Consider the following 23181-nt stretch of genomic DNA (forward strand, 5'->3'; position numbering starts at 1 on the left):
GATGGGGTGGAGGGGAGGAGGATGGGGTGGTGGAGAGGAGGATGGGGTGGTGGAGAGGAGGATGGGGTGGTGGAGAGTAGGATGGGGTGGAGGAGAGGAGGATGGGGTGGTGGAGAGGAGGATGGGGTGGTGGAGAGTAGGATGGGGTGGAGGGGAGGAGGATGGGGTGGTGGAGAGTAGGATGGGGTGGAGGAGAGGAGGATGGGGTGGTGGAGAGGAGGATGGGGTGGTGGAGAGGAGGATGGGGTGGTGGGGAGGAGTGGAGGAGAGTAGGATGGGGTGGTGGAGAGGAGGATGGGGTGGTGGAGAGGAGGATGGGGTGGTGGAGAGGAGGATGGGGTGGAGGAGAGTAGGATGGGGTGGTGGAGAGGAGGATGGGGTGGTGGAGAGTAGGATGGGGTGGTGGGGAGGAGTGGAGGAGAGTAGGATGGGGTGGAGGAGAGGAGGATGGGGTGGTGGAGAGGAGGATGGGGTGGTGGAGAGGAGGATGGGGTGGTGGAGAGGAGGATGGGGTGGTGGAGAGGAGGATGGGGTGGTGGAGAGTAGGATGGGGTGGTGGAGAGGAGGATGGGGTGGTGGGGAGGAGTGGAGGAGAGTAGGATGGGGTGGTGGAGAGGAGGATGGGGTGGTGGAGAGGAGGATGGGGTGGTGGAGAGGAGGATGGGGTGGAGGAGAGTAGGATGGGGTGGTGGAGAGGAGGATGGGGTGGTGGAGAGTAGGATGGGGTGGTGGGGAGGAGTGGAGGAGAGTAGGATGGGGTGGAGGAGAGGAGGATGGGGTGGTGGAGAGGAGGATGGGGTGGTGGAGAGGAGGATGGGGTGGTGGAGAGGAGGATGGGGTGGTGGAGAGTAGGATGGGGTGGTGGAGAGGAGGATGGGGTGGTGGAGAGTAGGATGGGGTGGAGGAGAGGAGGATGGGGTGGTGGAGAGGAGGATGGGGTGGTGGAGAGGAGGGGTAGGGTGGAGGGGAGGAGGGGTAGGGTGGAGGGGAGGAGTGGAGGAGAGTAGGATGGGGTGGAGGAGAGGAGTGGAGGAGAGTAGGATGGGGTGGAGGAGAGGAGGATGGGGTGGTGGAGGGGAGGAGGATGGGGTGGTGGAGAGGAGTGGTGGAGACATGAACAAACTGGACAAAAGACATGTGGAAGACGAGAGCTGGTCATTGGTTGAGGTGAATGAACAGGGGATAGTATCAGAGGAGAGGCTTTATCATTCTGTTGGTTCGGTTCATTCCGAGGATCTTGTTTGTGATGTCACATGCCGTTCATACTTCCATGCTGTCCGTCTTAGGGGTCTTGGATATCCAGAGTGTTGATTGGTTAACACTGGTTTTGGTCCCCGGTTTGCTTTAGTAAATTAAAAACATTTTATAAATAGGTTAAGAGAAACAATAACAGGACAAACTAAAGTAGAATAGCAGAACTACAGATGAATCCTACTGTGTGTGAGTGTGCGTGTGTGCATGCGTAGGTGTGTGTGAATGCGTAGGAATGTGCGTATGTAAAACATCATCTGCTCACACAAACACTTCAGTACCAGCCATACCCAGTAATACAACTCTCTCCTTGCCTCTCATAACTCTTCATTGCTCATTTTGCCTCAGATCATGTTTTGTCGTGTTGTAAAAACACAAGTGTCACCAGGTGTAAAGGAGGGACTTGTAAGCGTTCGGGGCCAATCTAAATGACCCAGATGGCTTTGGGATTGTTCCAGGAAGAGTTTTACAGTGGTGGACGGGAGTCAGAGGCAACATTAACTGGTCTCTGTCAGGAGATCCCCCCCGGAAATATGCTAAAACCACACCACTCAGACGGGACAGAGATACTAAACTGGATCAATTAGACCACATCACTCAGACAGGACAGAGATATTAAACTGGATCAATTAAACCACATCACTCAGACGGGACAGAGATACTAAACTGGATCAATTAAACCACATCACTCAGACGGGACAGAGATACTAAACTGGATCAATTAGACCACCACTCAGACGGAACAGAGCTACTAAACTGGATCAATTAAACCACATCACTCAGACGGGACAGAGATACTAAACTGGATCAATTAAACCACACCACTCAGACGGGACAGAGATACTAAACTGGATCAATTAAACCACACCACTCAGACGGGACAGAGATACTAAACTGGATCAATTAGACCACCACTCAGACGGGACAGAGATACTAAACTGGATCAATTAAACCACATCACTCAGACGGGACAGAGATACTAAACTGGATCAATTAGACCACCACTCAGACGGGACAGAGATACTAAACTGGATCAATTAAACCACATCACTCAGACGGGACAGAGATACTAAACTGGATCAGTTAGACCACCACTCAGACGGGACAGAGATACTAAACTGGATCAATTAGACCACCACTCAGACGGAACAGAGATACTAAACTGGATCAATTAAACCACATCACTCAGACGGGACAGAGATACTAAACTGGATCAATTAGACCACCACTCAGACGGGACAGAGATACTAAACTGGATCAATTAAACCACCACTCAGACGTGACAGAGATACTAAACTGGGTCAATTAGACCACCACTCAGACGGGACAGAGATACTAAACTGGATCAATTAGACCACCACTCAGACGGGACAGAGATACTAAACTGGATCAATTAAACCACATCACTCAGACGGGACAGAGATACTAAACTGGATCAATTAAACCACCACTCAGACGGGACAGAGATACTAAACTGGATCAATTAAACCACCACTCAGACGTGACAGAGATACTAAACTGGGTCAATTAGACCACCACTCAGACATGACAGAGATACTAAACTGGGTCAATTAGACCACCACTCAGACGGGACAGAGATACTAAACTGGGTCAATTAGACCACCACTCAGACGTGACAGAGATACTAAACTGGGTCAATTAGACCACCACTCAGACATGACAGAGATACTAAACTGGATACATAAAGCTAACTAGGTAGTAGCTGGCCATGGCAGAATGAAGAGAGTTGGGAGTGTGCTGTGGTGTATGTCCATGCATCCCAATCTCCAGCATTGTAAAGCTGTCCTCTATCATGCCAGGTAACTGGCTGAAAAGTGGTGGATCTGGCCCAGATTTTAGACGGACTCATAAAAACCAGAAAGTTTAGCCTCAGATAGAGCGTGTGTGAATGTGTAGCTGTATATATATATTTTTTACCTTTATTTTACTAGGCAAGTCAGTTAAGAACAAATTCTTATTTTCAATGACGGCCTAGGAACAGTGGGTTAACTGTTCAACCTTTCGGTTGCTAGTTCAACGCTCTAACTACTAGGCTACCCTGCCGCCCCAATAACTTTGGTTATTGTAGGGATACTATTGAGGGGTCCAGCTATCGATCCAGAAATCACAGACTGTATCTGTTGCCAGGGTAACACACACACTCACAATAATAAGTGATTACAGCTGACCGTGCCAGTGGTTATGCTGAATCCCTCTAACAAGGCGTCCCTGTGTTATCCCAGTGATTATGACTGAGTAAGCACTGTTCTTACCAAACACTTACAGCCCAGACCCATCCATCACAACATAGGGACGGGGGGGTTGGTCCCAACCATTAGAGGATGAACAGGGGGGTTTGTCAGGGTTCAGGGATTGAGTTGATTGTCTGATTAATTTTGAGAATGTGCCAATTCAAGTGTTTTTTTAAAGAAAGAGGGAGTGTACGATAGGAAGAGAGAGAGAGAGGACAGTGAGTGATAGAAAGAGAGAAAGAGAGAGAGGACAGTGAGTGATAGAAAGAGAGAGAGAGAGAGGGGACAGTGAGTGATAGAAAGAGAGAAAGAGAGAGAGGACAGTGAGCGATAGGAAGAGACAGAGAGAGAGAGGACAGTGAGTGAAAGGAAGAGAGAAAGAGAGAGAGGACAGTGAGTGATAGGAAGAAAGAAAGAGAGAGAGGACAGTTTGTGATAGGAAGAGAAAGAGAGAGAGAGGACAGTGGTAAAATGAAGAGAGAAAGAGAGAGGACAATGTGTGATAGGAAGAGAGAGAGAGAGGACAGTGAGTGATAGGAAGAGAGAAAGAAAATGAAGAGAGAAAGAGAGAGAGGACAATGTGTGATAGGAAGAGAGAGAGAGAGGACAGTGAGTGATAGGAAGAGAGAAAGAGAGAGAGGACAGTGAGTGATAGGAAGAGAGAAAGAGAGAGAGAGGACAGTGAGTGATAGAGAGAGAGAAAGAGAGAGAGGACAGTGAGTGATAGGAAGAGAGAGAGAGGACAGTCAGTGATAGGAAGAGAGAAAGAGAGAGAGTACAGTGTGGGATAGGAAGAGAAAGAGAGAGAGAGGACAGTGTGGGATAGGAAGAGAAAGAGAGAGAGAGGACAGTGAGTGAAAGGAAGAGAGAAAGAGAGAGAGGACAGTGAGTGATAGGAAGAGAGAGAGAGGACAGTGAGTGATAGGAAGAGAGAAAGAGAGAGAGTACAGTGTGGGATAGGAAGAGAGAGAGAGAGAGGACAGTGAGTGAAAGGAAGAGAGAAAGAGAGAGGGGACAGTGAGTGATAGAAAGAGAGAAAGAGAGAGAGGACAGTGAGGGATAGAGAGAGAGAGAGAGAGAGAGAGAGAGAGAGAGAGAGAGAGAGAGAGAGAGGGAACAGTGAGTGATAGAAAGAGAGAAAGAGAGAGGACAGTGAGCGATAGGAAGAGAGAGAGAGGACAGTGAGTGAAAGGAAGAGAGAAAGAGAGAGAGGACAGTGAGTGATAGGAAGAAAGAAAGAGAGAGAGGACAGTTTGTGATAGGAAGAGAAAGAGAGAGAGAGGACAGTGTGGGATAGGAAGAGAGACAGAGAGAGAGGACAGTGGTAAAATGAAGAGAGAAAGAGAGAGAGGACAATGTGTGATAGGAAGAGAGAGAGAGAGGACAGTGAGTGATAGGAAGAGAGAAAGAGAGAGAGGACAGTGAGTGATAGGAAGAGAGAAAGAGAGAGAGTACAGTGTGGGATAGGAAGAGAAAGAGAGAGAGGACAGTGAGTGAAAGGAAGAGAGAAAGAGAGAGAGGACAGTGAGTGATAGGAAGAGAGAGAGAGGACAGTGAGTGATAGGAAGAGATAAAGAGAGAGAGTACAGTGTGGGATAGGAAGAGAGAGAGAGAGGACAGTGAGTGAAAGGAAGAGAGAAAGAGAGAGGGGACAGTGAGTGATAGGAAGAGAGAGAGAGGACAGTGAGTGATAGGAAGAGAAAAAGAGAGAGAGGACAGTGAGTGATAGGAAGAGAGAGAGAGGACAGTGAGTGATAGGAAGATAGAGAAAGAGAGAGAGGACAGTGAGTGATAGGAAGAGAGAGAGAGGACAGTGAGTGATAGGAAGAGAGAGAGAGAGAGGGAGGACAGTGTGTGATAGGAATATAGAGAAAGAGAGAGAGGACAGTGAGTGATAGGAAGAGAGAGAGAGGACAGTGAGTGATAGGAAGAGAGAGAGAGGACAGTGAGTGATAGGAATATAGAGAAAGAGAGAGAGGACAGTGAGTGATAGGAAGAGAGAGAGAGGACAGTGAGTGATAGGAAGAGAGAGAGAGGACAGTGAGTGATAGGAAGAGAGAGAGGACTGTGAGTGATAGGAAGAGAGAGAGAGAGAGAGAGAGAGAGAGAGAGAGAGAGAGAGAGAGAGAGGGGACAGTGAGTGATAGGAAGAGAGAGAGAGAGGACAGTGAGTGATAGGAAGAGAGAGAGGACAGTGTGATAGGAAGAGAAAGAGAGAGAGGACAGTGTGTGATAGGAAGAGAGAGAGAGAGGACAGTGTGTGATATGAAGAGAAAGAGAGAGAGGACAGTGTGTGGTAGGAAGAGAGAGAAAGAGAGAGAGGACAGTGTGTGATAGGAAGAGAGAAAGAGAGAGGACAGTGTGTGATAGGAAGAGAGAGAAAGAGAGGACAGTGTGTGATAGAAAGAGAGAGGACAGTGTGTGATATGAAGAGAGAGAAAGAGAGGACAGTGTGGGATAGGAAGAGAGACAGAGAGAGATGACAGTGGTAAAATGAAGAGAGAAAGAGAGAGAGGACAATGTGTGATAGGAAGAGAGAGAGAGAGGACAGTGAGTGATAGGAAGAGAGAAAGAGAGAGAGGACAGTGGGTGATAGGAGGAGAGAAAGAGAGAGAGTACAGTGTGGGATAGGAAGAGAAAGAGAGAGAGAGGACAGTGAGTGAAAGGAAGAGAGAAAGAGAGAGAGGACAGTGAGTGATAGGAAGAGAGAGAGAGGACAGTGAGTGATAGGAAGAGATAAAGAGAGAGAGTACAGTGTGGGATAGGAAGAGAGAGAGAGAGGACAGTGAGTGAAAGGAAGAGAGAAAGAGAGAGGGGACAGTGAGTGATAGGAAGAGAGAGAGAGGACAGTGAGTGATAGGAAGAGAAAAAGAGAGAGAGGACAGTGAGTGATAGGAAGAGAGAGAGAGGACAGTGAGTGATAGGAAGATAGAGAAAGAGAGAGAGGACAGTGAGTGATAGGAAGAGAGAGAGAGGACAGTGAGTGATAGGAAGAGAGAGAGAGAGAGGGAGGACAGTGTGTGATAGGAATATAGAGAAAGAGAGAGAGGACAGTGAGTGATAGGAAGAGAGAGAGAGGACAGTGAGTGATAGGAAGAGAGAGAGGACAGTGAGTGATAGGAATATAGAGAAAGAGAGAGAGGACAGTGAGTGATAGGAAGAGAGAGAGAGGACAGTGAGTGATAGGAAGAGAGAGAGAGGACAGTGAGTGATAGGAAGAGAGAGAGGACAGTGAGTGATAGGAAGAGAGAGAGAGAGAGAGAGAGAGAGAGAGAGAGAGAGAGAGGGGACAGTGAGTGATAGGAAGAGAGAGAGAGAGGACAGTGAGTGATAGGAAGAGAGAGAGGACAGTGTGATAGGAAGAGAAAGAGAGAGAGGACAGTGTGTGATAGGAAGAGAGAGAGAGAGGACAGTGTGTGATATGAAGAGAAAGAGAGAGAGGACAGTGTGTGGTAGGAAGAGAGAGAAAGAGAGAGAGGACAGTGTGTGATAGGAAGAGAGAAAGAGAGAGGACAGTGTGTGATAGGAAGAGAGAGAAAGAGAGGACAGTGTGTGATAGAAAGAGAGAGGACAGTGTGTGATAGGAAGAGAGAGAAAGAGAGGACAGTGTGTGATAGGAAGAGAGAAAGAGAGAGGACAGTGTGTGAGTACTATGAGGATAGTGAATGAATGGTTATATTTATGGCTGGGATGGTCATGGAATTTAAAATGATGGTAATTGGTCAACACAGCCCTTATTTTTCGAGGGGTACGCACATCTCCCCCGCTCCTGACTGCATGTGCTGCCATAGAAATGGAATGGATAGAACTGGCATGCCCGTTCAAGTCAATGATGTTATAACGGGTGGACTACCTCTTGGGGATGTTATTCGAAAACATAATGTAAACTTTCACTGCTATGCGGATGACACACAGCTGTACATTTCAATGAAACATGGTGAAGCCCCAAAATTGCCCTCGCTAGAAGCATGTGTTTCAGACATAAGGAAGTGGATGGCTGCAAACTTTCTACTATTAAACTCGGACAAAACAGAGATGCTTGTTCTAGGTCCCAAGAAACAAAGAGATCTTCTGTTGAATCTGACAATTAATCTTAATGGTTGTACAGTCGTCTCAAATAAAACTGTGAAGGACCTCGGCGTTACTCTGGACCCTGATCTCTCTTTTGAAGAACATATCAAGACCATTTCGAGGACAGCTTTTTTCCATCTACGTAACATTGCAAAATCAGAAACTTTCTGTCCAAAAATGATGCAGAAAAATTAATCCATGCTTTTGTCACTTCTAGGTTAGACTACTGCAATGCTCTATTTTCCGGCTACCCGGATAAAGCACTAAATAAACTTCAGTTAGTGCTAAATACGGCTGCTAGAATCCTGACTAGAACCAAAAAATTGATCATATTACTCCAGTGCTAGCCTCTCTACACTGGCTTCCTGTCAAAGCAAGGGCTGATTTCAAGGTTTTACTGCTAACCTACAAAGCATTATATGGGCTTGCTCCTACCTATCTCTCTGATTTGGTCCTGCCGTACATACCTACACGTACGCTACGGTCACAAGAGGCAGGCCTCCTAATTGTCCCTAGAATTTCTAAGCAAACAGCTGGAGGCAGGGCTTTCTCCTATAGAGCTCCATTTTTATGGAACGGTCTGCCTACCCATGTCAGAGACGCAAACTCGGTCTCAACCTTTAAGTCTTTACTGAAGACTCATCTCTTCAGTGGGTCATATGATTGAGTGTAGTCTGGCCCAGGAGTGGGAAGGTGAACGGAAAGGCTCTGGAGCAACGAACCGCCCTTGCTGTCTCTGCCTGGCCGGTTCCCCTCTTTCCACTGGGATTCTCTGCCTCTAACCGTATTACAGGGGCTGAGTCACTGGCTTACTGGGGCTCTCTCATGCCGTCCCTGGAGGGGGTGCGTCACCTGAGTGGGTTGATTCACTGTTGTGGTCATCCTGTCTGGGTTGCCCCCCCCCTTGGGTTGTGCCATGGCGGAGATCTTTGTGGGCTATACTCAGCCTTGTCTCAGGATGGTAAGTTGGTGGATGAAGATATCCCTCTAGTGGTGTGGGGGCTGTGCTTTGGCAAAGTGGGTGGGGTTATATCCTGCCTGTTTGGCCCTGTCCGGGGGTGTCCTCGGATGGGGCCACAGTGTCTCCTGACCCCTCCTGTCTCAGCCTCCAGTATTTATGCTGCAGTAGTTTACGTGTCGGGGGGCTGGGGTCAGTTTGTTATATCTGGAGTACTTCTCCTGTCCTATGTGTCCTGTGTGAATCTAAGTGTGCGTTCTCTAATTCTCTCCTTCTCTCTTTCTTTCTCTCTCTCGGAGGACCTGAGCCCCAGGACCATGCCCCAGGACTACCTGACATGATAACTCCTTGCTGTCCCCAGTCCACCTGGCCATGCTGCTGCTCCAGTTTCAACTGACCTGAGCCCTAGGACCATGCCCCAGGACTACCTGACATGATAACTCCTTGCTGTCCCCAGTCCACCTGGCCATGCTGCTGCTCCAGTTTCAACTGTTCTGCCGTACTATTATTCGACCATGCTGGTCATTTATGAATATTTGAACATCTTGGCCATGTTCTGTTATAATCTCCACCCGGCACAGCCAGAAGAGGACTGGCCACCCCACATATGCTCTCTCTAATTCTCTCTTTCTTTCTTTCTCTCTCTCGGAGGACCTGAGCCCTAGGACCGTGCCCCAGGACTACCTGACATGATGACTCCTTGCTGTCCCCAGTCCACCTGACTGTGCTGCTGCTCCAGTTTCAACTGTTCTGCCTTATTATTATTCGACCATGCTGGTCATTTATGAACATTTGAACATCTTGGCCATGTTCTGTTATAATCTTCACCCGGCACAGCCAGAAGAGGACTGGCCACCCCACATAGCCTGGTTCCTCTCTAGGTTTCTTCCTAGGTTTTGGCCTTTCTAGGGAGTTTTTCCTAGCCACCGTGCTTCTACACCTGCATTGCTTGCTGTTTTGGGTTTTAGGCTGGGTTTCTGTACAGCACTTTGAGATATCAGCTGATGTACGAAGGGCTATATAAATACATTTGATTTGATTTGATTTGATTTGACTGACGGCCATCGCAAGTTTATCCCATACTGTAGCACAGCAGGAAGTAAAACATCTGCTAAAATATGTGCTGCGATTGTTGATTCAACTCAACTGACATGATAAAAAAAAAACATTCCATTGCATGAGCCACATCAGTTATTACATAATTTGATCAATGAACATTCTACATTACCATGGAAATGTTTGCATTACCATACCAGGCAGCCATTGCGAGTGTACCCATGGGTTTACCAGTCAAATTGCCAGGGTTAGTGGTTCCAAGCCCGTTCTATTCATTCTATTTCTGTGTGTGCCGCTGCTGCATTATGGGGGGGCGTTACCTAGACAACCAAAGACTCCATGGCTTGTTTCATCACGTTTAATCACGTTATTATTAAGAGTCCATGTTATGGCCGAAACGGCCTCAACCGCACGAATGCCTGGCCATCCCGTCTTCAGTCATCTGTTCGTTCCCAAAAATATTTTTATGACGGTCTTCGTCCATAACCATATGGTTAAACGGCTTATATGGTAATTGTGAAAGCCTTAGCTGTATGAGAATCACAGAGTGGTCAATCAGTTGGATGTGTATGGGTAATGCAGTACTGATTCAACTGGGTGGACTTGGTGTGTTCAGCTGTGTCGTTAAGGTAGGGAGTTTTTGTGGTTGCGGTGGTGTGCCGTGTCTCACCTCTTGCTGAACATCTGGAAACAGCAAGTCCCAGAAGCCACCAGGATGAGCAGCAGCAGAGGGATGGTGGGGATGATCACATAGACCAGAAACATCCCTGCAGAAGGAGGGCAGAGACGGCCCCTCAGACAGACAGGCTATTTCATCAATTTACCTGTCTCATCAAGACCTGTCTCACCCTCTGGAGTTCTGCCATACACCTGTCTCACCTCCACTTGTCTCACCTGGTCCGGCTATGACTACGTGTGAGGCGCCATCCTCCTCACTGGGACCAGCCTGTTTGACCTCTATTGTCTGTGCCACCGTCACATCTGGAACAGACAGACAGACACTAGATCAAACAGGGATATCCTACAGCAAACCGAGTCAGATCTCCAGGAGAGGGGTTGCTGTTGCTGGGCTATGCCCCATTATGTGTTCCCTCACCTGGGTCACGAGCTCCAGGCCTGTCCCCCTGCTCCTTCACCAGATGGCTCTCTGGATCAAGATCAGAATCCGGAGAAAAAAAAACAGGATTTAACAAAACTGATATGCATTTCTGTTTGTGTAATGTTGTAGCAGGTAAAAGCACAACAACAGAAACAGCTCTTAGAGGCAGACATAAGGAACACTCCCCAAGACACAACTCATCTGCCGTGACGTTGGCATACCTGTGTGATGCTGTGTAGTCATACCTGTGTGATGCTGTGTAGTCGTACCTGTGTAGTCGTACCTGTGTAGTCGTACCTATGTAGTCATACCTGTGTGATGCTGTGTAGTCATACCGGTGTGATGCTGTGTAGTCATACCTGTGTGATGCTGTGTAGTCATACCGGTGTGATGCTGTGTAGTCATACCTGTGTGATGCTGTGTAGTCATACCTGTGTGATGCTGTGTAGTCATACCTGTGTGATGCTGTGTAGTCATACCGGTGTGATGCTGTGTAGTCATACCTGTGTAGTCATACCTGTGTGATGCTGTGTAGTCGTACCGGTGTGGTTCTGTGTAGTCATACCTGTGTGATGCTGTGTAGTCGTACCGGTGTGATGCTGTGTAGTCATACCTGTGTGATGCTGTGTAGTCATACCTGTGTAGTCATACCTGTGTGATGCTGTGTAGTCATACCTGTGTGATGCTGTGTAGTCATACCTGTGTAGTCGTACCTGTGTGATGCTGTGTAGTCATACCTGTGTGATGCTGTGTAGTCATACCTGTGTGATGCTGTGTAGTCGTACCGGTGTGATTCTGTGTAGTCGTACCGGTGTGATTCTGTGTAGTCGTACCGGTGTGATTCTGTGTAGTCGTACCTGTGTAGTCATACCTGTGTGATGCTGTGTAGTCGTACCGGTGTGATTCTGTGTAGTCGTACCGGTGTGATTCTGTGTAGTCGTACCTGGTTCGTATTTGCAGATGAAGTTGTGCTTCATGTTGCACCTGTCATCGTTCCACTGGTACATGTAGGCTCCGCCCAGCCCGTGGAGCGCTGTGGGCTGGTGGTACATCACTACACACGCCTCCCCTCCGCACGACGGCTCGTCAAAATACCACTTCCTGACACACACACGTAAAGACCTTCACACACATGCCTACCACCACATAAGGGTTTGTCAAAGTCTCAGTTCCTTTCACACACACACACATTGTTTTATTTAAATAGGCCCATTCAGTTAAGAATAAATTATTATTTACAATGACAGCCTACCCAGTTGTGCACCACCCTATGGGACCCCCAATCACAGCCAGATGTGATACAGCCTGGAATTGAACCAGGGACTGTAATGACACCTCTTGCACTGAGAGGCAGTGCCTTGGACCGCTGAGCCACTCAGGAGCCCATGAAGTAGTAGTTTCCTGACCAGGAATCGAACCCAGAACGCGGCGGTGAATCCTAACCACTAGACACACACATACACACACACATACACACACACACACACACACATACACACACACACACACACACACACACACACCTGAACTGTGACACACTCCCATCAGTCCAGCGGTAGAGGTCGGGACAGGAGGCGAAGTGATCTTGTTCCTGTGTGTTCTCTCCATCTGTCCTTGTCAGCCCGATCCAGAAATCACCGTCTGCTATTCCTCCGTTACCGGTACCTGCTCCAGTCCCTGTTTCTGTCCCCGCTGTTGAGGAGGTCCGAAGCTCCTGTAACAAATCATATATATATATAATTATTGTATATATATATATAGTATGTACAGTATATTATACTGCAACTACATATAATATATATATTACAATATTCATGATTGAAGTATTTTGCGGAGGTGTTTTTGGTGTCATTTGTACTGTCAAACACACACACACACACACACACACACACACACACACACACACTGACTTGTAGCAGGTGCTCTATGTGTCTCTGCTCGGCAGCATTCTCTATGCTCAGCAGGGACCCGCCGTCCATCTCACATGCCTTTCTGGCCTCCCAGAATGCAACGCGGCTGGTCATGTCCCGGAAGTAGGCCATCTTGTAGCACGGATGCTCCGCCCCTCCCTGACACACCGTCTGACCTGTGGCGAGAAGGAGATCATCCATCTGTCTATCTATTGATTGTAAAGTAGACGATTTTACACATGGATTGATCAATTATTCAATAGACAATTCTGTCAAATCTATCTGTGGCAGTTCCATGCAATAATCTCTCGCGGACAGACTACGTAACATAAAATGTAGTCATTTCCGTGAGATTTTTGGTTCTAAGTTGCCAAGATTAGCCAGTAAAATAACCAATGCCATCAAGCACTGGTTCCACAACCATTTCAAAATCCCCTTTCTCCCTCTACTGTTCCTGTGGCCCTGGCTGTGGGTTTGTTTACATCTATCTGACAAATCATCCATCAACCAATCAGTGATCAGTAAATTCACCAGACTACTGTATCTACACCCCGATCAGCCCCTCCTCCAGTCAATACATCCATCTACCAGCCAACAAATCAACCAACCCACCTATCAATCAAACATTTAACAAATCAATCAACCCACCTATCAACTCATCAATCAGTTAATATCAGTGAATAGTATACATCAGGAGAATGACACCTCAGTGAATCTCTGTTCATCTTCTGAAGTGGTCACTGTTTTAATCGAATGCAAACATCTCCACCGTGCTTATCAGTCGTACACCACCCTAACACACACAACCCATCGACCCCCACTCACGACTAATGACTCTTGACTTCTAGCCAAAACGATGTGGTCATCGCATTCCCATCCTCTCAGTCCGTAGAATTTACAGTCTGACTTACCCAGAGTGGTCAATAACCTGTGTCAATCAGGACGTGCCTCCAGCTGACAGGAAGTAGTATAGCAGGGCTGCCAATCACACTGTAGGCCCCGTTCCAGAACAGCCTCGTTACACCTCACAAACACACATCTATCTACTGGATGTATTTAAACCCAGAACTGACACTTTCAGGAAGCACATAGAGTACTGTAGTTTTACTGACACACCCACAAACGTACAGTTATGAAAATAACTACTGTTCCCTGAAGGAGGGAACGAGGTATAACACACTATGGGTAGTCAACGGCCATTCATATACACGTGAAGAACATGCCCAATGGGCCAATGAATGCAGAGCCTGCCCTCAGACGTCCCGCCTTACTGGTTATAATACCGGGGCTCGCATTCATTTCCTCAGAAGATACCAAACTAGGAGGTCCGCGGCAGCCCAAGCACACACACAACCACCGGCTCCAAAATGGGCTTATAGAAGCCACATCTTTCACTAATACTTACCTGAACTGTCAGAGCAACCTGCAGTAACCTGTAAAGGGTGTCCTCACAGGGAACCTATAGTAACCTGTAAAGGGTGTCCTCACAGGGAACCTGCAGTAACCTGTAAAGGGTGTCCTCACAGGGAACCTGTAGTAACCTGTAAAGGGTGTCCTCACAGGGAACCTATAGTAACCTGTAAAGGGTGTCCTCACAGGGAACCTGCAGTAACCTGTAAAGGGTGTCCTCACAGGGAACCTGCAGTAACCTGTAAAGGGTGTCCTCACAGGGAACCTGCAGTAACCTGTAAAGGGTGTCCTCACAGGGAACCTGCAGTAACCTGTAAAGGGTGTCCTCACAGGGAACCTGCAGTAACCTGTAAAGGGTGTCCTCACAGGGAACCTGGAGTAACCTGTAAAGGGTGTCCTCACAGGGAACCTATAGTAAACTGTAAAGGGTGTCCTCACAGGGAACCTGTAGTAACCTCTAAAGGGTGTCCTCACAGGGAACCTATAGTAACCTGTAAAGGGTGTCCTCACAGGGAACCTGTAGTAACCTGTAAAGGGTGTCCTCACAGGGAACCTATAGTAACCTGTAAAGGGTGTCCTCACAGGGAACCTGCAGTAACCTGTAAAGGGTGTCCTCACAGGGAACCTGTAGTAACCTGTAAAGGGTGTCCTCACAGGGAACCTGCAGTAACCTGTAAAGGGTGTCCTCACAGGGAACCTGTAGTAACCTGTAAAGGGTGTCCTCACAGGGAACCTGCAGTAACCTGTAAAGGGTGTCCTCACAGGGAACCTGCAGTAACCTGTAAAGGGTGTCCTCACAGGGAACCTGCAGTAACCTGTAAAGGGTGTCCTCACAGGGAACCTGCAGTAACCTGTAAAGGGTGTCCTCACAGGGAACCTGCAGTAACCTGTAAAGGGTGTCCTCACAGGGAACCTGTAGTAACCTGTAAAGGGTGTCCTCACAGGGAACCTATAGTAACCTGTAAAGGGTGTACTCGCGTGCTGACATGGCAGCCCAAGGCTCAATCCCACAGGGAACCATGGTAACCCTGATAAATGTGCACTCTGCACGCTGCCGACCATCAAGGCAGCCCATGGCTCAATCTCACAGGGGAACTGTTGTAACTCAAAACGCTGCCTAACATCGACCATGCCGTCCTAAGTTCATAGATCCTACCGGTTACAAAAAGGCTCACACAGAGACCCAAGGAGTCTGGAACTGCAAGTCCAAGTCCAAGGAACCACAAGTCCAAAACAACAGGGCATCTGCTGTGACTTGATCATGAATATTTGTGCACCACCTCATCGAAAGAAACCACGGCAGCCCAAAAGCTCAATAAATACGCCTAACCCGGATAAATGTGTAACCTGCACACCGCCAGAAATCCACTCATGGACCCAGCCATAGGAACACTATGAGCCACACTGTGGTTTCAGCCTTTCAGGGGTCAAACCCACAGATTTCACATCAAACTCGCCTGGGTGCCAAGTGCAATAGATCCCGACGACCCTAAACTGGCAGGTCCCTGCCTAACAGGCGGCTAATCTTTATGACAGCAGTATACCACTCTGCATCCCACCACTGGCTTGCCTCTGAGGCTAAGCAGGGTTGGTCCTGGTCGGTCCCTGGATGGGAAACCAGATGCTGCTGGAAGTGGTGTTGGAGGGCCAGTAGGAGGCACTCTTTCCTCTGGTCGGAAAAAAAATATGTCAATGCCCCATGGCAGTGATTGGGGACTTTGCCCTGTGTAGGGTGCTGTCTTTCGGATGGGATGTTAAACGGGTATCCTGACTCTGTGGTCACTAAAGATCCCATGGCACTTATTGTAAGAGTAGGGGTGTTAACCTCGGTGTCCTGGCTAAATTTCCAATCTGACCATCATGGCCACCTAATGATCCCCAGTTTACAATTGGTTCATTCATCCTCCTCTCCCCTGTAACTATTCCCCAGGTTGTTGGTGAGAATGTGATCTCCATCGATTTTACCTGGTAAAATAAATAACAATCTCTGGGAACCAGGGTAGTAGGGAAATAGTAGTAGGGCCAATAGTAGTAGGGCCAGTAGTAGTAGGGAAATAGTAGTAGGGCCAGTAGTAGTAGGGCCAGTAGTAGTAGGGCCAATAGTAGTAGGGCCAGTAGTAGTAGGGCCAATAGTAGTAGGGCCAGTAGTAGTAGGGCCAATAGTAGTAGGGCCAGTAGTAGTAGGGCCAATAGTAGTAGGGCCAGTAGTAGTAGGGCCAGTAGTAGTAGGGCCAATAGTAGTAGGGCCAGTAGTAGTAGGGCCAATAGTAGTAGGGCCAATAGTAGTAGGGCCAGTAGTAGTAGGGAAATAGTAGTAGGGCCAGTAGTAGTAGGGCCAATAGTAGTAGGGCCAGTAGTAGTAGGGCCAATAGTAGTAGGGCCAGTAGTAGTAGGGCCAGTAGTAGTAGGGCCAATAGTAGTAGGGCCAGTAGTAGTAGGGCCAATAGTAGTAGGGCCAATAGTAGTAGGGCCAGTAGTAGTAGGGCCAGTAGTAGTAGGGCCAATAGTAGTAGGGCCAGTAGTAGTAGGGCCAGTAGTAGTAGGGCCAATAGTAGTAGGGCCAGTAGTAGTAGGGCCAGTAGTAGTAGGGTCAATAGTAGTAGGGCCAATAGTAGTAGGGCCAGTAGTAGTAGGGCCAATAGTAGTAGGGCCAATAGTAGTAGGGCCAGTAGTAGTAGGGCCAGTAGTAGTAGGGCCAATAGTAGTAGGGCCAATAGTAGTAGGGCCAGTAGTAGTAGGGCCAGTAGTAGTAGGGCCAGTAGTAGTAGGGCCAATAGTAGTAGGGCCAATAGTAGTAGAGCCAATAGTAGTAGGGCCAGTAGTAGTAGGGCCAGTAGTAGTAGGGCCAATAGTAGTAGGGCCAATAGTAGTAGGGCCAATAGTAGTAGGGCCAGTAGTAGTAGGGCCAATAGTAGTAGGGCCAATAGTAGTAGGGCCAGTAGTAGTAGGGCCAGTAGTAGTAGGGCCAGTAGTAGTAGGGCCAGTAGTAGTAGGGCCAATTAGTAGTAGGGCCAATAGGGAACTCCCAGAATCAACAGCAGGCCCTCTCCAAGGTGGCCTGGATCAGAAAGACAGTCAAGTGATGTTTCATGGTAGACATCCCAGGTAGGCTACCTGCATTGTAGAGGAGTTCCATGATGCTGCTCAGCGTGATATCCGTGGCAGAGACATGAAGTTGCCGGCGCTATCTCTTCCATCTCTTTCTTTCAAGAAAATTCCCAGAACCAGTCAGAGACATCCTTTCCAGAAAGCGGTTCCCGAACACCTTCAGGGAAGCAGAGAACCCAGCCAGAAAGCCATTGCCCCTCTCTCCCAAATGTTTTTTTTAAATTTCATTTTGTTTAAGAGAGGGCCTTCAGTAACCCCAAGCCTCCTAAGAAGTCAACATACAAGAGAGTCTGACCGCAGACCACACCAACCAACTGGTCTGAGCCAAGGCAGTCTGAGTGTGTTTCCACCCCCAGGCAAACAGGACAGCATTTGTGAGTATCTTCAATTTTGAATGTGAAACAACATGCCTAAGTGCAGGGGTTCCCAAACTGGTTCACTCAGGCCCCACTTCTAGCATTGGACTCCCGTGCCCCCCCTTACCAACGGGGGGTGCGCCCCACAGTTTGGGAACCACTGCCCTTCGGCACGGTCGGAGGTTCAAATCCATCTGGTCAGTCTTTTTGAACAGACTCTTACCACCACCATCTTACTCAAGGAAGGAAGCTCTGGCTACACAAGAAGAGTAGAGAGAAGATAGCGACATAAAAACTGACTCCAAAACCCAAAACTCACAACATCTTGTCCACTCTCCCCACTAACAGACACCTTAGTCGGAGCCGAATCTCGTAGCCGTCATGTGTTTGAAAAGTCTGTCAATTTTCTGACAAGTTTTCCTTCAGCTAAAGAACGGTACTGAATTGAGGAAATGGATGCGAACCCCACTATTATAACCAGGAAGGCGGGGCTCCCGAGGGCGGGCTCTTCATTCATTAGCTCACTGGGCGTTTTTTTCCTTCCAGTTTACTTCAGGTGAATATGATTGGTCGTTGACTCCCTACAGTATGTTATACCGTGTGACCGACTGAAAGGAACACACTTTGAAAAGCTTTAGTTAGACAGTTTTACAGACACAAACAAACAATCACACACACATGCATCCCAATCTCACGATAAAACTGCCCTCTATCACGCCACGTCAATGGGTGAAAAGTGGTGGGGCTGGCCCAGATTTTAGACGGACTCATAAAAACCAGGAGTTTGTGTGTGTGTGTGTGTGTGTGTGTGTGTGTGTGTGGCGTGCGTGGCGTGCGTATGTGTGTGTGTGTGTGTGTGTGTGTGTGTGGCGTGCGTGGCGTGTGTGTGTGTGTGTGTGTGTGTGTGTGTGTGTGTGTGTGTGTGTGTGTGTGTGTGTGTGTGTGTGTGCACACGCATCAGTACATAATACCAGTGATTAATACACAGCCAGTTTAAGAGGCCTAATGATAACAGTAGCAGTGTGGCCAGGAGGTACTTTAATTGATTGGCTGCCTGGTCTAGATCTAATCTGCACTATCATCACTTAGGAACCCAGTAACCGGGGTGAACAGACAACCAACCAAGTCAGCATTTTCACCTCCTTTCTCTCTTCCTTCCTGTCTTTGTTGATTCACTCCCTCCATAAATCCTGCCTCATCTTTCTCTCTCTCACTTTCTCTCTCTCACTTTCTCTCTCTCTCTCTCTCTCTCTCTCTCTCTCTCTCTCTCTCTCTCTCTCTCTCTCACTTTCTCTCTCTCTCTCTCTCTCTCTCTCTCTCTCTCTCTCTCTCTCTCTCACACACTTTCTCTCTCCCCCTCTCTCTCTCTCTCTCTCTCACTTTCTCTCTCCCTCCTGGGGAAATCCTTTGAGGAGTGCAGTAGAGATTGTGGCATCTGTGGATCTGTTGGGGCAGTTGCGACTTGGAGTGGGTCTAAAAGTTTTTGGGATGATGGTGTTGATGTGAGCAATGACCAGCCTTTCAAAGCACTTCATGTCTACAGATGTGATTGCTAAGAGTCAGTAGTCAATTAGGCAGGTTACCTTGGCGTTCTTGGGCACAGGGACTATGGTGGTCTGCTTGAAACATTTAGGTATTCCAGACTCGGTCAGGGACAGATTGAAACTGTCGGTGAAGCGTCTTGCCAGTTGGTCAGCACATGCTCTGAGTACACGTACCGGTAATCTGACTGGCCCTGCTGCATTGTGAATGTTGACCTGTTGAAAGTCTTACTCACATTGGCAATGGAGAGTGTGATCACAAGTCATCCGGAACAGCTGGTTCTCTCATGCATGCTTCAGTGTTGCTAGCCTCGAAGAGCATAGAAGGAATTTAGCTCATCTGTAAGGCTCGTGTCACTGGGCAGCTCGCGGCTGGCCTTCCCTTTATAGTCTGTAATAGTTTGCAAGCCCTGCCAAATCTGACGAGAATCAAAGCTGGTGTAGTAGGATTCAATCTTAGTCCTGTATTACGCTTTGCCTGTTTGATGGTTCGTCGGAGGGCATGAAAGGATTTCCGTATGGATTAGTGTCCCCCTCCCAGAAAGTGGCAGCTCTACCCTTTAGCTCAGTGCGGATGTTGCCTGTAATCCATGGCTTCTGGTTGAGGTATGTACGTACGGTCACTGTGGGGATGACTTCATCAATGCACTTATTGATGAAAACAGTGACTATGGTCTATTACACTGAATCCCGAAACATATTCCAGTCTGTGCTAGCAAAACAGTGCTGTAGCTTAGCATCTGCGTCATCTGACCACTTCCGTATTGAGCGAGTCACAGGTACTTCCTGCTTTAGTTTTTGCTTGTAAGCAGGAATCAGGAGGATAGAATTATGGTCAGATTTGCCAAATGGATGGCGAGGGAGAGCTTTGTACGCGACTCTGTGTGTGGAGTAAAGGTGGTCTAGAGTTGTTTTCCTCTGGTTGCACATGTGACAAGCTGGTAGAAATGAAGTAAAACGGATTTAAGTTTTCCTGCATTAAAGTCCCCGGCCACCAGGTTCGCCGCTTCTGGGTGAGTATTTTCTTGTTTGCTTATGGCCTAACACAGCACATTGAGTGCGGTCTTTGTGCCAGCATCGGTATGCTGTGGTAAATAGACAGCAACAAAAAATGAAAACTCTCTTCGTAAATAGTGTGGTCTACAGCAGTGGTTCCCAAACTTTTTACATTCAACCTCTAGCTGTACCCCCTCTAGCACCAGGGGCAGCGCACTCTCAAATGTTGTTTTATTACATTATTGTAAGCCTGCCGCACACACTATACAATACATTTATTAAACATAAGAATGAGTGTGCGCTTTTCATGATCTGGCTCGTGGGAAGTGACAAAGTGATATTATAGAACCAGGGCACAAATAATAGAATAATAATCAATCATTTTGCTCTTTGCTTAGCCATCTTTCACACAAAACCTTATTTGTTCATCAAACATTGTGAATAACTCACCACAGGTTAATGAGAAGGGTGTGCTTGCTTGCACGCGCGTTACCACTCCTCTATGTCTCCCTGTCATGGCTTTTGTGCCATCAGTACAGATACACAACACATCTTGGACTGTTATTTTATTTTTATTTTTATGTGAATCACATTTTTGTGTGGCGTTACCCCCCAGTATCCAGTTTAGGAATACCTGGTCTAGAGCATATCATAAAGTCTCTTCCTGAGCCGAACTGAAAGGATCGACACAGGAGTCGAGAAGTAGGTACCGGGAGTGAAGGTTTAATAACTGATGGACACAAAACAGAACAGGAACAGCGTCTGGACAGGGACATATAACAACAATTAATGTGGGAACACCACCGAGGAACAGGGGCAATCACCCATGTGAAGGAGTCCAGGTGAGTCCAATGAGCGCTGCTGTGCGTACTATGGTGACAGGTGTGTGTAAAGACAGGTAGCCTGGCACCTTCGAGCACCAGGGAGGAGTGACACGAGCAGAGCACCAGGGAGGAGTGACACGAGCAGAGCACCAGGGAGGAGTGACACGAGCAGAGCACCAGGGAGGAGTGACACGAGCAGAGCACCAGGGAGGAGTGACACGAGCAGAGCACCAGGGAGGAGTGACACGAGCAGAGCACCAGGGAGGAGTGACACGAGCAGAGCACCAGGGAGGAGTGACACGAGCAGAGCACCAGGGAGGAGTGACACGAGCAGAGCACCAGGGAGGAGTGACACGAGCAGAGCACCAGGGAGGAGTGACACGAGCAGAGCACCAGGGAGGAGTGACACGAGCAGAGCACCAGGGAGGAGTGACACGAGCAGAGCACCAGGGAGGAGTGACATGAGCAGAGCACCAGGGAGGAGTGACACGAGCAGAGCACCAGGGAGGAGTGACACGAGCAGAGCACCAGGGAGGAGTGACACGAGCAGAGCACCAGGGAGGTGTGACACGAGCAGAGCACCAGGGAGGAGTGACACGAGCAGAGCACCAGGGAGGAGTGACACGAGCAGAGCACCAGGGAGGTGTGACACGAGCAGAGCACCAGGGAGGAGTGATACAAGCAGAGCACCATTGAGGAGTGACACGAGCAGAGCACCAGGGAGGAGTGACACGAGCAGAGCACCATTGAGGAGTGACACGAGCAGAGCACCAGGGAGGAGTGACACGAGCAGAGCACCAGGGAGGAGTGACACGAGCAAAACCTCCAGACTTCTTTGATATTTGATTTCATGCACCAGCTGTTATTAACAAATGGATGCAGACCACCACCCCTTGTCTTACCGGAGGTAGCTGTTCTGTAATGCCGATGCACGGAAAACCCAGCCAATATATTATCCATGTCGTCGTTCAGCCACGACTCTGTGAAAATATTGAATCTCAAACAGAGATCATCCAGTTTATTCTCCAATAATTGCACGTTGACCAATAGCACGGGTGGTAGAGGCGGGTTACCCACTCGCCAACGGATTCTCACAAGACACCCGGATCTGCGGCTCTCGTCTCCTCTTCATGTGAATGACATGATTTGAGCCTGGTTCGGGAGCAACAGTGTATCCTTCGCATCTGACTCATTAAATAAAAAATCTTGGTCCAGTTTGAGGTAAGTAATCGCTGTGCTGATATCCAGAAGTTATTTCCGGTCATAAGAGACCCCCCCCCCCCCCCCCGTCTCTCACTGAGTATCTGTCTGTCTCTCACCGAGTATCTGTCTGTCTCTCTCACTGAGTATCTGTCTGTCTATCACACCGATTATCTGTCTGTCTCTCACTGATTATCCGTCTGTCTCTCACTGAGTATCTGTCTGTCTATCACACTGATTATCTGTCTGTCTATCTCACTGATTATCTGTCTGTCTCTCACTGATTATCTGTCTGTCTCTCACTGATTCTGTCTGTCTATCACACTGATTATCTGTCTGTCTATCTCACTGATTATCTGTCTGTCTCTCACTGAGTATCTGTCTGTCTCTCACTGATTATCTGTCTGTCTCTCACTGAGTATCTGTCTGTCTCTCACTGATTATCTGTCTGTCTCACTGATTATCTGTCTATCTCACAGATTATCTGTCTGTCTCTCACATATTATCTGTCTGTCTCTCACAGATTAGCTGTCTGTCTCTCACTGAGTATATGTCTGTCTCTCACTGATTATCCACGGAAGCAGTGTTGTATGGCATTGAAGCTCGTTTGGAGGTTAGATAGCACAGTGTCCAAGGACGGGCCGGAAGTATATAGAATGGTGTCGTCTGCGTAGAGGTGGATCAGGGAATCGCCCGCAGCAAGAGCAACATCATTGATATATACAGAGAAAAGAGTCTGCCCGAGAATTGAACCCTGTGGCACCCCCATAGAGATTGCCAGAGGACCGGACAGCATGCCCTCCGATTTGACACACTGAACTCTGTCTGCAAAGTAGTTGGTGAACCAGGCACGGCAGTCATCAGAAAAACCGAGGTTACTGAGTCTGCCGATAAGAATATGGTGATTGACAGAGTCGAAAGCCTTGGCAAGGTCGATGAAGACGGCTGCACAGTACTGTCTTTTATAAATGGCGGTTATGATATCGTTTAGTACCTTGAGCGTGGCTGAGGTGCACCCGTGACTGGCTCGGAAACCAGATTGCACAGCGGAGAAGGAACGGTGGGATTCGAGATGGTCAGTGACCTGTTTGTTGACTTGGCTTTCGAAGACCTTAGATAGGCAGGGCAGGATGGATATAGGTCTGTAAC

General features: G+C 48.2%; 1 protein-coding gene across 1 annotated transcript in view; it reads right to left on the reverse strand.

The window, feature by feature from the left end:
* Nucleotides 1–899: 899 nt before the first annotated feature.
* Nucleotides 900–23181, reverse strand: part of LOC115119946 (chondrolectin-like) — a 29068-nt gene continuing 6786 nt past the window's right edge. The window contains exons 2-8 of the mRNA XM_065019109.1: nt 12598–12773; nt 12211–12401; nt 11607–11788; nt 10685–10735; nt 10483–10569; nt 10259–10355; nt 900–1342 (exon numbers count right to left, since the gene is read on the reverse strand). Of these exons, the coding sequence (XP_064875181.1) occupies nt 1261–1342; nt 10259–10355; nt 10483–10569; nt 10685–10735; nt 11607–11788; nt 12211–12401; nt 12598–12773 (866 nt within the window). The 3' untranslated portion in view covers nt 900–1260. The remainder of the gene's footprint in view (nt 1343–10258; nt 10356–10482; nt 10570–10684; nt 10736–11606; nt 11789–12210; nt 12402–12597; nt 12774–23181) is intronic.

This window comes from Oncorhynchus nerka, linkage group LG6 (assembly GCF_034236695.1).
Source record: "Oncorhynchus nerka isolate Pitt River linkage group LG6, Oner_Uvic_2.0, whole genome shotgun sequence".
Lineage (NCBI taxonomy): Eukaryota > Metazoa > Chordata > Actinopteri > Salmoniformes > Salmonidae > Oncorhynchus > Oncorhynchus nerka.